At 60.9% G+C, this 12093-nt stretch overlaps 1 protein-coding gene across 1 annotated transcript; it reads left to right on the plus strand.

Annotated features, from left to right (window-relative positions):
• Positions 1-12: 12 nt before the first annotated feature.
• Positions 13-10348, plus strand: TKFC (triokinase and FMN cyclase). The gene is made up of 18 exons (XM_054026588.1): positions 13-149; positions 840-926; positions 2018-2207; positions 2548-2658; positions 2749-2930; positions 4101-4179; positions 4579-4668; positions 5119-5153; positions 5230-5314; positions 5390-5479; positions 5916-6032; positions 6533-6652; positions 7340-7477; positions 8136-8242; positions 8514-8617; positions 8825-8858; positions 9187-9276; positions 9858-10348. Exons 1-18 carry the CDS (start codon positions 147-149, stop codon positions 10008-10010), a joined length of 1815 nt encoding a protein of 604 aa, XP_053882563.1. The 5' UTR covers positions 13-146; the 3' UTR covers positions 10011-10348.
• The last annotated feature ends 1745 nt before the right edge of the window (positions 10349-12093 follow it).

Here is a 12093-nt window from a genome sequence, read left to right on the forward strand (position 1 = left end):
GCGCGCGCGCCGAGTAGGGCCCGGATGAAGATGAAGAGGACGCTCTGGCCAGCCTGGAGGACCCGCTACGAGCATAAGAGTCGGCAGGCGGGCGAGTGAGGAGGGGGGGAGTGTTGCAGAGTAACCCTCCGCTCCCCCGTTTGTGGATGGTACCATGCCCCCACCCCCCGTTACTCCCCATGGGTGGCGTCGTGCTCCTCTCCCCACCCCCGGCACCCTCTGTGGGTGGCATCGTGTCCCTCGCGCTGCCCCCCATCTGCATGAAACCCACTGTGGGTGGCTCCCTGCCCTATCCCTCCCGCCATGCCCATGCTGGTAGCACCATGGCTGCCATCTCTGCTGCTTTGCCCTGCGATGCCCCTGGTGGAAGGGGCCGTGCCCGCTCTGTCAGCTCCATGGCCGCCTGCCTCAGTTTCCCCACCACCATGGCCCCTTGTGTTCCCCTCCTGCTGCCTCTCCCTGTGTCTCTGCCGGCCCAGGGAGCGGGGCTGTGGTTTTACACCGAGTACCAGGCTTGGCCTTTGGGTTGGGGGCATGGCAGGCAATAGAGGTACACCAGTCTCACTGGAACACTGAGCAGGGCCAGGTGGGCGTATCCCTGGGATCACTCTTCCCTGCCTCTTGGCAACGTCCCCTTCCTGGTGCCAGCAGAGTTTGGACTTAGGTTGAAGTCTGTGGCCCCGCAGGCAGGATTCAGCCTGTTCACAATCCCACAGGGCTGTTTTGCTGTCCTATTCAGTATCCTGCTCCCTCCCTGTCTGGCCGGAGTGAGACCGACATTCCCCCAGACTCACCCCCAGAGCTACATATCCTATCTGACCCCCGATCTCTTGCCCCAGGTGAGGGCAGCTCTCCTAGGAGGAATCGGGCCCCTTCTTGCTGGGATTCGCTCTGCCCACAGGGGTGCCTCAATCCCCCCCATGCAGGTGAGTCCCACAGCCTCAAAGGAGCAGGGATGGAGTAGGGAGGAGGAGCTATAGCTGGGGCCCCAGTCCCACTGCAATGGAGGTGTAAATCCTCTGCCCTGCATGGGCTGACTTAGCCATGTGCCCCTCCAGCAGCATGAGGAGTCCTGGTACTCTGCTGTGATCGGGAATCCAGGGTAGTTGTTGTGCTGGCTGCATTTGACTAGTCTACAGTCCCAGGTCCTGTTCCTAAAGCCTCTGGGTCACTGGGAGATTTGCCTGAGTAAATGCCTCACAAAGACCTCAGAGTTTGGTCCCCGGCTGGCAGCAGCACAGCCATGCCCCAGACCAGGGCCGGCTCCAGGGTTTTTGCCGCCCCAAGCGGCGCAAAAAAAAAAAAAAAAAAGCTGCGATCGCGATCTGCGGCAGCAATTTGGCGGGAGGTCCTTGGCTCTGAGTGGGAGTGAGGGACCGTCCGCCGAATTGCCTCCGAATAGTTGGACCTGCCACCCCTCTCCGGAGTGGCCACCCCAAGCACCTGCTTGGCAAGCTGGTGCCTGGAGCCGGCCCTGCCCCAGACACATGGCACAGTGGGGCTGTATGAGCAGAGGCTGGCCAGGCGGGGGCTAGTCCCCATGCAGAGCAGGGCTGGGATCTATTGAGGAGGCCCAGGGTTGTGCGAGGAGGGGAGTGTCAGCATAGAGCAATAAGAGATGGGGGTGTGGATATAGGGATGGTGCGGTAATGGACCTACGAGGAACCATGCCTCTGCTTCCCTTGTAACAAGGAACTCCCAGTGTCCTGCAGGGGAAAGGCACCGTATCCCATTCCTCAGCCCCCGAGCCAGCCAGTCCTGCTGCCCTGGGTTGGATGGGAGCCAGTACCCCCTTGAGGGGAAAGGTCCTGTGGTCCATTTCTTCCTCCCCCACTAGCCAGCAGTCCTCCCAACAGAGCAGCGTTGTTTGAGCCCCTGCAATTGTTTATTCAAAGCACATCTGTTTCCAGTAACTCATCTACCCCTAACTACCCAGGTAACACCCTCCCATGCCAGCCTCTTCCCAGCAGCAGTGCAGTCAGGAGCTGCATGACTCCCTTCTCTTGCTGCCTCCCAGGTCTCCAAGAAGCTGGTGAACTCGGTGCCAGGCTGTGCGGATGATGCGCTGGCTGGGCTGGTGGCCTGTAACCCAGCCATCCAGCTCCTCCAAGGGCACCGGGTGGCACTGCGAGCCGACCTGGAGAACATTCGGGGACGGGTTGCACTGCTGTCTGGAGGAGGGTCGGGGCACGAGCCCGCACATGCAGGTATGCGGTGTCAGGAGCAGGGGAACTGGGCCAGGCTGGAGGCATGGTTGGAGAGTGGGGTAGCCTGAGGCTGAGTTACCAGCCTAGGGCCCAGGAGACTATCTCATTGTCCAGCATGGTGAGTCACTAATGCAGAGCAGAGGTACAACTGCAGGCCTTTGGCTATGGATGGCAGGGCCCTGCTACACAGGAGTGTGCCGGGGTTGGTGCTAGTGGAGGATCCCATTGCTGAAGACATGACAGGAAGCAGGGAGGTCAGAGTGGAAGCAGTGAATGCTGGAAATGAGGCTCTCCCACTGAGGCCCCTAACAGGACACTCTCTCTCTGTTCCCCTGCCCAGGGTACATCGGGAAGGGGATGCTCACCGGAGTGGTGGCTGGCGCCGTCTTCACCTCTCCTGCAGTGGGAAGCATACTGGCAGCGATCCGGGCGGTGACGCAGGCTGGCTCAGGTACGGCAGTGCGCTGTCAGGTGAGGGGGCCCTCCTCCTAAGAGTGGCAGAGAGTAACTGGGGCACCTCACTTCCTTCTGTCTCCCTCAGCCGGGACCCTGCTGATCGTGAAGAACTACACTGGGGACCGGTTGAACTTCGGGCTGGCACTGGAGCAGGCACGGGCGGAGGGGGCCGACGTGCAGATGGTGGTGGTGGGTGACGACAGTGCTTTCACCACGCAGAAGAAGGCCGGGAGAAGAGGGCTGTGTGGCACGGTGCTCATACACAAGGCGAGTGGGATGGGGCAGCCCCCCAGTGCCAACTAGCTGGGATGGGGCTGTGCGGCACAGTGCTCATAAACACTGTGAGCAGCTCGGTCCACAGTGGCCACTCACTGTGCAGGGCCCACTGCAGGTCAACCACCAGCCCTCAATTACTTTCCGAGCAGCCTTGATCTAGCTCTGCCTGCTGGGGTCAAATCTCCTGGATAGGCTGAAGGGGGCTGATCAGCCGTTCCTGTCCAGGGGATTTAGCGGTCCACATCCAGGGCCCCGGTTGTAGTGCCAGAGACTCTACGAGCTGGGGATGAAGCCTCAGACCCTGGGGTTAAAAGACAGTCATGTTATCAGTCAAATACACAGGCCTGTGTCCCTGCTCCCCTGGAGCTGGCGGGGTTGTAACTGACCCCATCTCTGCTCTCCCAAGAATAGTCGGCCTGGTCACTTTCACTTGTGCATCTAGTCAGGGTGCAGCAGAGGCTTTGGAGCCAGCAGGAAGCTGTGATGTTTGGGTTGCAGGCTCCGCCCACCCACCAGGGAGTGTTTGAATCCAGGCACAGAGCTGTCTGCAGTGAGTTCGTTGCTTTAAGTTGCAGGGGAATGGTTCTCTGTGATGATTAGCTTGGTGAAATACCCTAGGCGGTCACTATTGCAGTGACTTACTTGTATTTCATAGCAAGTAAAGGCCAGAAAGATCAGGGCTCCGTTGTACCAGGTGCTGCCCAGACACAAGGAGAGTCAGTCCATGCCCTGAAGGACGCGTGATGGAAAAGCACAAGACAGGCCAAAGAAGGGTCATTATCCCTCTTTTGCGGAAGGGACCTGGGGCGATTCTCACAGGCAGTCTGTGGCAGAGGCAGATATTGAACCCAGGTGTCCTGGGTCCCAGCCCAGTGCTGTAGTCACAAGACCTTGTTTGTTTGCATCCACTTCGTCTCATCCATGGATTGGGAGCTCTCAAAGGGCAGGACCATCTCTTTGCTGTGTGTGTGTGGTGCCCACCATAATGGGCCTGGTCCAGTGTTGGGGCCCGTGGGTGCTACAGCAGCACACATGCTAATCAGATGTCTTGCTCCGTGTTGGGTTTTAGCCCTGGCTGTGGCCCTGGACCATGGTATCAGGGCTGGCTACAGGGAGGAGCAGCCTCCTGAGTTGGCACTGATGAAGTCTTTCTCCTGGCAGGTGGCTGGGGCGCTGTCAGAGGCAGGGGCGAGCCTGGAGGAGATTGTTCGCAGGGTGACGGCTGCTGCAGGAGACATGGGTGAGTGCTTAGGGACTCTTGGCATGGGCTGGGGTTGGCACCACCTCCCGCTATAGTGCCCAGGAGCTGCCAATCGGTGAGGGAGGAGATCTGGGAGGGATGTGGCCCCACAACAATAGAGGGCTCCCCCCGGGGATGTCTCAGCCAGGAGATTCCCACTCTCAAGTCCCAACCTAGATGGTGCCCCCATGCCTAGATGTTCTTCTAAACCTGGCACCTGCCCCTGCATAGCCCCAGCCCTGCCAAGTAAGCTCCCTCTTCCTCCCCCTAGAGGGCTCGGTGCTGATTACAGCCTGGAGTCGTTCTCCCTGAAAACATGGAAAGATCCCTCTGGCCCAGCTTCGGTGTACCTGTCACTGGTGAAGGTGGAGTTAACTCTTTCATTCTCTCCCCATGCAGGTACCTTGGGCGTGAGCCTGTCCCCCTGCAGTGTCCCTGGCTCGGGGCCTACCTTTCAGTTGGCTCAGGATGAGCTGGAGCTGGGTCTGGGTGAGGAATTGCCTCCACATCTGTCTGTCTGTGTGTCTGTCACCTTGTGCCTGTCCTGAGTGTGGCTGCATCCCTCTGCCCTTGTCTTCCTTCAGCCTGTGGCTCTCTCTCTGCAGGTGGGGACTGGGTGCTTGAGTCCAAAGGGGGTCCAGGTACCCATCACCTACAGGGCCCAGGTGCCCATGGGCCTGAGATGTTCATTGTCAATGGTGCCTAAGAATCCACTGTTTAGGATCCCGGGTACAGGCCGGGCGGCCACGCTGCCCAGAGGGGGTTACAGGCCGGGTGGCCACGCTGCCCGGAGGGGATTATGGGCCGGGGCCAGACGGCTCCCATTGGTCACTGTTGTAGGTGCCCATGGCCCAGGCCCCATTTCTGGTTTGGGATCAGGTGCTGGCAGAGGGGATAGGGGGCAGTCGAAGGCCTTGGTGATCTCTCCTGTCTCCACAGGGATTCATGGTGAGGCAGGCGTGCGCAGGATGAAGGTAGGTTGGTTCCCCCCTCGCCTGCCCTCGAGCCTGCCGCTGCCCCGCCCTCACCCATCTCCTCCTCTCCCTGCAGATGGTGCTGGCGGACGAAATCGTCAAGACGATGCTCGATCACATGAGCAGCCCTTCCAACGCCTCACGTGTGGCCTTGGAGCCCGGTGAGTGACCCCCTCCCCTGACCTGCCTCCCTCTGTGCAGGGCAGGGCTCACACCCACTCTCCTCTGCCGTCCAGGGGCCTCCGTGGTGCTGGTGGTGAACAACCTGGGAGGCCTGTCCTTCCTGGAGCTGGGTGTGGTGGCCGGTGCGGCCGTACGCTGCCTTGGTGAGTGCCTGGCCTGGCCCAGAGCTGGTGAGGTGGGGACAGGCACAGGACAGTGCAGGGGGAGGGGATGCTGGGGGTCTCTCCCCTCCTCTTCATGGGTAGAGGCTGTGCCTGGGTTGTGTGTATCATGCTCCCCAGCTGTGTGCCTAGGGCCCCTCGGAACTGCACCCTGGACCTCTCTGCCCTGGATTTCTGGGCTTGGATCATCCCATGAGGTCCTTCAGCTTCCACTCCCCACCCCCGATCTCCCTGCATGGTCCCCCCCTTTGCCATCCTGCTTGGGGGGGGGGAGTGAGAGGGGACTGCTTCCTTCCCTCACTCCCCCACTCCAACCCCTCCTCCATCACCCCTGCAATCCCCTTGCTGGGTCCCTCCTGCACTCCTGAGCTCTGGTTCCTGTTCCGCTCCTCACGGTCTCCCCTCTCTCTCACCGCAGAGGATCGAGGTGTTCGCGTCGCCCGAGCTCTGGTTGGCGCCTTCATGACGGCGCTGGAAATGGCCGGTGTCTCCCTCACCCTCCTGCTAGCGGATGATGAGCTCTTGAGACTGATCGGTGAGACCCTGGGGCATTTATTTCCCCCTGGCATTGAGCTGGGGATTATACAGGGAATGGGGGCAGGGGAGGTACCCCCGGCGCTGGATGACTTTGCTGTGGGGGAGGTGAGGCTTTCCCTCCTGGCATGAGGGCTGGGGATGAAACGGGGGTTGATGGCCCTGGGTGAGGGGCTGAGGGTCCATCTTTCCCCCATGAGAGGGATGTGGGGGAAGTGATGCTCTTGGTGTTCCAGAGGCTGATGGCAGTGGGCCCCCTTCTGGCACACATGGGCAGAGTAGCTGATGCCCAGCTCCTCGGGCCCTTGGCCTCAGTGCCTCCAGTGGTGGCATCTCCTCCCAGCGGTGGGTGGGCTGTGTTCGGCCACAGGTGGAGAGGGCCCTGTGTTCCCTGGCTAGCCCTGCGCTAATCCCTCAGCCCTCCCAACCTGCCGGCTGGGAGCCAGGCCCTACAAGGGGCTGGGGTTCTGGGCCTGACCCTGCCATCTTACTTCCCCCTAGATGCTAAGACCACAGCTGTGGCATGGCCCAACCTGGCCCGAGTGACCGTGACAGGCAGGAGCAGAGTGCTGGCTGCACCTGAGGCAGGACCTATGGTGGAGGAGCCCGTCCCAGCTGGAGGTACGGAGCGGGGCCCCTGCTCCTGGCCATCACCGGACAGGGCTTTGGGGATGTTGGCTGAGGCCCTGCTATCGCCCTGCCTGCTGATGGCAGAAGGAGTGAGCGCAGCATTGAGATGGGTGGGGGGACAGAGACCAAGCAGCCCTGGTATTCCTGCTGCAGGGAGGGAGCATGGGACTGAGGAAGGGCTGGCCATCAGGACTCTTGAGTTATCTCTTTAGCTCGGTGGGAGTGAGGGATGGAGTGGCGGGCTGGAGGCAGGACTCCTGGGTTCTATCCCAGCACTGGGAGGGGAGTACAGTCTAGTGGTTAGAGTATGGGGGCTGGTGTTCCCATCTGAGCAGCTGACACTCTATGATCATAGGCAATTTACTTCTCTGTGCCTCAGTTTCCCCATCTGTAGGACAGGGTGCTGTTGGTTCCTTTCTACCTAGCTGGGGGAAATGGGGGTCTGTGCTCCTGGACTCGCTGACATCTGTAGTGTGCTGTGCGATGCCAGGACAGAGGGCACTGGGCTGAGATGGGGGTGAGGTTGAGGGGGACACACAGGCATGGGCATGCACATCATGGGATCTAATGCCCGGGCAGTGAGTGTGCGAGGGCACAGGCGTGAGTGTCACAGGATCAGCCCCACATGCCGAGCCAGGCACCTCCTCCCTCATCTAACCAGCCCCCTCTCTCCCTCAGCACCAGCCTCCCAGCGGGTGCGGCTGGTTCTGGAGCGGGTGTGCAGCACTCTGCTGGGCCTGCAGGAAGAGCTCAACGAGCTGGACCGCGCGGCGGGGGACGGCGATTGTGGCAGCACCCATGCCCGGGCCGCCAGGGGTCAGTGCTGGGACCCAGCATCTGTCGCACAATCCATAGCAGCTCCCCCGGGCTGGGGCTCACAACAGGCACAGGGATCCCGCTCGCTGGCTTCTGGGGGGTGGCCTCCTTCCCTGTGTGGGAAGGCAGACAGCTGGCAGGGAGCATCTCAGTCCAAAGTGGATGGTTCTGATCCAGTCTTGGCCAGGAAGGACCAAACCAACCCCCTCTGGTAGAGGAGTCTCCATCCTCTTCCTGGCCACCCCTCAGTGCCCACAGCCACGGGGACTGGGCAACCTGGGGCTCAGGCACCCTGCATTGGGGGAGGGGTAGTTGCCCTGGCGCTGCCTGAGGTGCACCCACTGAGCGCACTCTGCCTGCTCACCAAGGCTAAGGTCACTTCCAGGAGCCTCTCAATTATCCCCTGGGCATGGGGCTCCCCTCCCCCACATCACCACCCCAGGGGTACAGGGTCCCAGGCTGGCTCCCCCAAGGCTCCCATAGAGCAGGGTTCCCAGGCTGGCTTTCCTGAGGACTTTGGATTTCAGGATCCCTCTGCCCCCTGAAGTGCCCCCTCCCCCCCCAAGCCCTTGCTGTCCCTGGGGTGGGGTCGATTGGAGGGAGCCAACCCTCGAGCCCAGCCCCTTTGCCTCTCACCCGAGGTGCCGTGTGTCTCCAGCCATACAGGAGTGGTTGAACTCGACTCCCCTGCCTGCCCGGCCATCCCAGCTCCTCTCCACCCTGGCCAGGCTGCTGCTGGAGAAGATGGGGGGGTCCTCGGGGGCGGTGAGTGCCGCGGATGGGGACTTGGGTAGGTTTGTCCCTGCTGAGCTGATCCCTGCCCCCTCCTCCTTGGCTGGGGGTGTGTTATGGCCCTTGTGGGAAGATATGAGGCCTGCGGGGTGGTTGGGGGTGGCATATGGATCCTGTGTCCCATCGCCCAGTGGGAGGGATGGTATTTCATCACCCTTGGGGAGTAGGAGCCTTGCTGTCTCTGTGCCCACCACCCTGCGTCAGGGCAGCACTGCTGCTGAGCAGCCTGGCGTTTCCCTTGCAGCTGTATGGGCTGTTCCTGACGGCGGCCGCACAGCCCCTGCAGAGCCGCAGCGACCCCGCGGCCTGGGCTGCCGCCATGGAGGCTGGCATTGAAGCCATGCAGCGGTGAGTAGAGCCCGCAAGGTGGGTGGGAGAGTCACTCGGGTCCAGGGGGAAATTGCAGCAGTGCCTGGCCCTGCCAGGGGAGGGGGGGATCGTGAGTGGGAAGGACAATGAGGCATTCCCACCACTACCAGTGGCCCGTGACCCCTCCGCGGTGGGTCCATGGCACTGCTCTGTGCTCGCTACTGATCCCTTTCCTTTCTGTGCCAGGTACGGGGGAGCTGCGCCCGGGGACAGGACCATGGTGAGTGACAAACAGCTGGGCACATGATGCGATGGGTACCAGGCAAAGCTCTGCCCATGCCTGTTACACTGCCACTGGGGACCCTCTTGGTGCTGGGCCTGCTCCCATCTACAGGCAACACTGAGGGCAAGGGAGGCCATTCAGTGCTGATACAGAGGAGTATTCCCCATCTGGCACTGTCCGCTGCTGATTCAGGCAGGCATTGCCCCCTGGTGAGCCCCAGAGGGATCCATGGGGCAACCTCTACTCAGTAACCCCCACCCCAGCCGCTTGCCCTGTCTCCCAGGGGCCCTGCCCTCACCACTCCTCCCACTTGTGTCTTGGGCAGCTGGATTCGCTCTGTGCTGCTGCTCAGGAGCTGCACGCCATGCAGGCCCCTGGCACCGACCTGCTGCCTGTGCTGGCCAAGGCAGTCCAGGTATAAGAGCTCACTTCCCACCAGGCCCGTCTTCTCTGGTGGGACAGGGAGGAGCTAGTGAAGGGGTGGAGCCTGAAGCTGAGTGGGGAGCCAAAGCTGCATGAGGGGAGTTGAATGTGGGGCTGTGATCCTGTTGGGCTCATGAGCAGAGTTGGGGCAGGCTAGCACTTGGGCACCTTGAGAAAACTGCAGGAAGGGGGGTGAATGGCTCTTAGCAAGAACTGAGCCAACGCCTAGCGTGAGACATGGGGGGTGCTGTGCCAGTGGATGGCTGTCTTTGATGGAAATGTAAAACACAGGCCCAGGCTATGTCTGGGCAGGAAAATTCCTATGGTGCGGTTTGCAAAAGCAGGGGGTGAGGGGTGTCAGCAGAGCTCTGGAGGGGCCGAGATAGCAGGGGAACTGTGGGTCAGGATTGAGGGGCATTGGCACAGCTCACGGGGGCAGGATGGAGGGGCAGCGGGAGAGTTGTAGAGGGAAGCCCCCCTTCCCCAGCTGCATACCCTGACCCTGTTGTGTTCCCCGTGTCCCTTGGGGACACTCCCACCCATGACCTACTCCCTCCCCTGGTCTCTTGGCAGAGTGCAGAGGCTGCGGCTGAATCCACTAAGAACATGGAAGCAGGCGCTGGCAGGGCCAGTTACATCAGCTCGGCCCGCTTGGAGTTACCGGATCCAGGGGCCGTGGCAGCAGCAGCCGTTCTGCGTGCTGTGCTGGAAGGGTTACAGAGCTAGAGTGCATGACTCTGCCACCTCCCGCTGCTCCTGGGCACCTCCCTCACTTTATCCTCCTCCCCCCGCAAGTCCCTGGGGCCCTTCTGTGCTGACTTGCACACCCTTTGTAGGCAAGACAAGGAGAAGTGATGTTTATGGGAGTCCTGGCAAGAGCTGGCTCAATGCTCCTGGATCTGCCCAAACCAGGATCTCATCGGCAGGAATGGGGGCCAGCAGGGAGACTAGGGTCATCCCTGTGCCCACTGTTCACTGGGTAGCAGGCCCACTGTCCCTCCCAGTTCATCCCTGCTACTGGGTGCTCTGAGCGCGGTGGCTATAATAAAGAGCTCTGCTCCAGAGGTCATGGCCCGTTCCTTTCTGTAGCAGCAGTGCCTGCCTGCCGCCTCGTTCTCACAGCACAGAACAGCTCCCCGCCTGGGGTGTTTCTGGCTTTGGAGTTGTTGTGCCTTCTCCCCCTGCCCCCACCCCCAGAGAATCTCCGAGCACCTCGTTCCAGCTGTTGGTGAATGAATTGTCCCTACCCCAGGAAGCGGGGTCAGGTAAGGTCCAGATTCTCTATTGCATGGAGGGGGAAACTGAGGCACCCAGCGCTGAGTCAATGCAAAGCTGGCACTAGCTCCGAGCTCCAGAGCTGAGGTTTCAGCCCTGGCCCATGCCTCCTCATACAGTGCACCTGGGAGTGCCCACTTACCAGGGCCCTGTGCTACAAGAGGGGACAGGGCAACCCCTGAACTGAGCAGCAGAGTTTCCAGTGGAGCACAGGAGCCAGGAAAGCTATTGGTGGTGGGGCTGTGCTCATCTACCTCCCCTACCCTGGCACAGAGAGCCATAGCTGAGCTGTGGCAAGACCCTGACTAGAGCACCCCAGGCCCCTTGTTACCAGGAAGCTGGTGACAGATGGGAGGAAGGGGGTGGCACATGGAAAGATCTACATCTGTCTGAGCTTGGCTAAGGGCTGCTGGGGCCCCACACACACACACGCTCCAGCAGCTGTAAGGGCTACTTCACTGTAAGCACAACACCGGCTCCTGCCGCCTGATGGTGAATGGGCTCGAGCTCTTCCTGCTCTCCCGGCTGGGGTCTCCTCATGCAGCTTTCGGGCTGGGTAGTACAGAGGAGGGATCTTTCTTCCTGTGTTCTCCACCTCCTCCTAGCAGGGGTCTCCTCTCTCTGTGCTTGCAGGCTGCTCCTAGGCTGGGGACCCCGCCCCACTCTTTGATTCCCCCTTCCTGTGGGGAGAGAGCCAGGCTCCCCTGGTATGTTTGCTCAGTGCTGCCTGTGCTGTGAGGGAGCTCCCCTAGAATGTCAGGGCTATGAATTCTCAGATCAGCAGGTCTGGGGAGGGGAAGGGATGTGGAGGGGGGCAAGGTATGGGGGGGGGTCTCTGCATATGCTGGGGCTGGGTAGAGAGGAGGGGGCAGGGGCTGTGAGTGGGAAGCACTGGGATGAAAGAGCAGAATGCAGCCATGGCTCAGCTTTGTAGTGAGATCCAGTGGGCTAGGGAAGCCAACTCCCTACACTAGCTGAGTTCAGCCCCTGCAGAGGAGCACCCAGGGTCAGTCTTGCCCTGGCAGGGGCAGGTGACTGGGGGGCTCATTGCTCCCCACCATGACTACACCCTCTGTCAACCCCTCAGGGCTACTATGCAGACATTTTATGCTACATAGCTCCTTTGCTGGGGTTTTATTTATTCCTCAGCCCTAGCCTGTTACACCAGGTGTTTCAGGCTTTGCACCTCCTCAAAGAGAGTCGTTACCTGCCCTCTCTTAGGGCTCATGGTTACTTTAACTCCATGGCTCTGCCCTCCCCAGCCCTACCTTGCTGAAGGGATCATGCTGCTCCTCACAGTTTGGTATGGTTTAGTTCTGTCCTGTGGGGCCTAGCTTTGTGCGGAGGGACTAGCAGGCCCTTTTTCCTCTGGGTAGAGCCTTTCCCCAGGCTCTCTTCAAGCTCTCCCTGGGCTCCCCTTCTCCCCCCCAGGTATAGTCCTGAGCAGGTGTCATTCCATCCCTCAGCAGGCAGCACCTGTTTGGACTTCAGGGACATTGGACCTGCTTCATTTAAGGGGCCAGCCCCCTGAGAT

Source organism: Malaclemys terrapin, chromosome 4 (assembly GCF_027887155.1).
Source record: "Malaclemys terrapin pileata isolate rMalTer1 chromosome 4, rMalTer1.hap1, whole genome shotgun sequence".
In the NCBI taxonomy this organism is placed as follows: domain Eukaryota; kingdom Metazoa; phylum Chordata; order Testudines; family Emydidae; genus Malaclemys; species Malaclemys terrapin.

Bases quoted from the DNA above. Each gene is read 5' to 3' on its own strand.
- TKFC (XM_054026588.1), top strand. The intron at 2,208-2,547 runs GTATGCGGTGTC...TCCCCTGCCCAG, and splicing joins GCACGAGCCCGCACATGCAG to GGTACATCGGGAAGGGGATG. The intron at 4,669-5,118 runs GTGAGGAATTGC...CTGTCTCCACAG, and splicing joins TGAGCTGGAGCTGGGTCTGG to GGATTCATGGTGAGGCAGGC.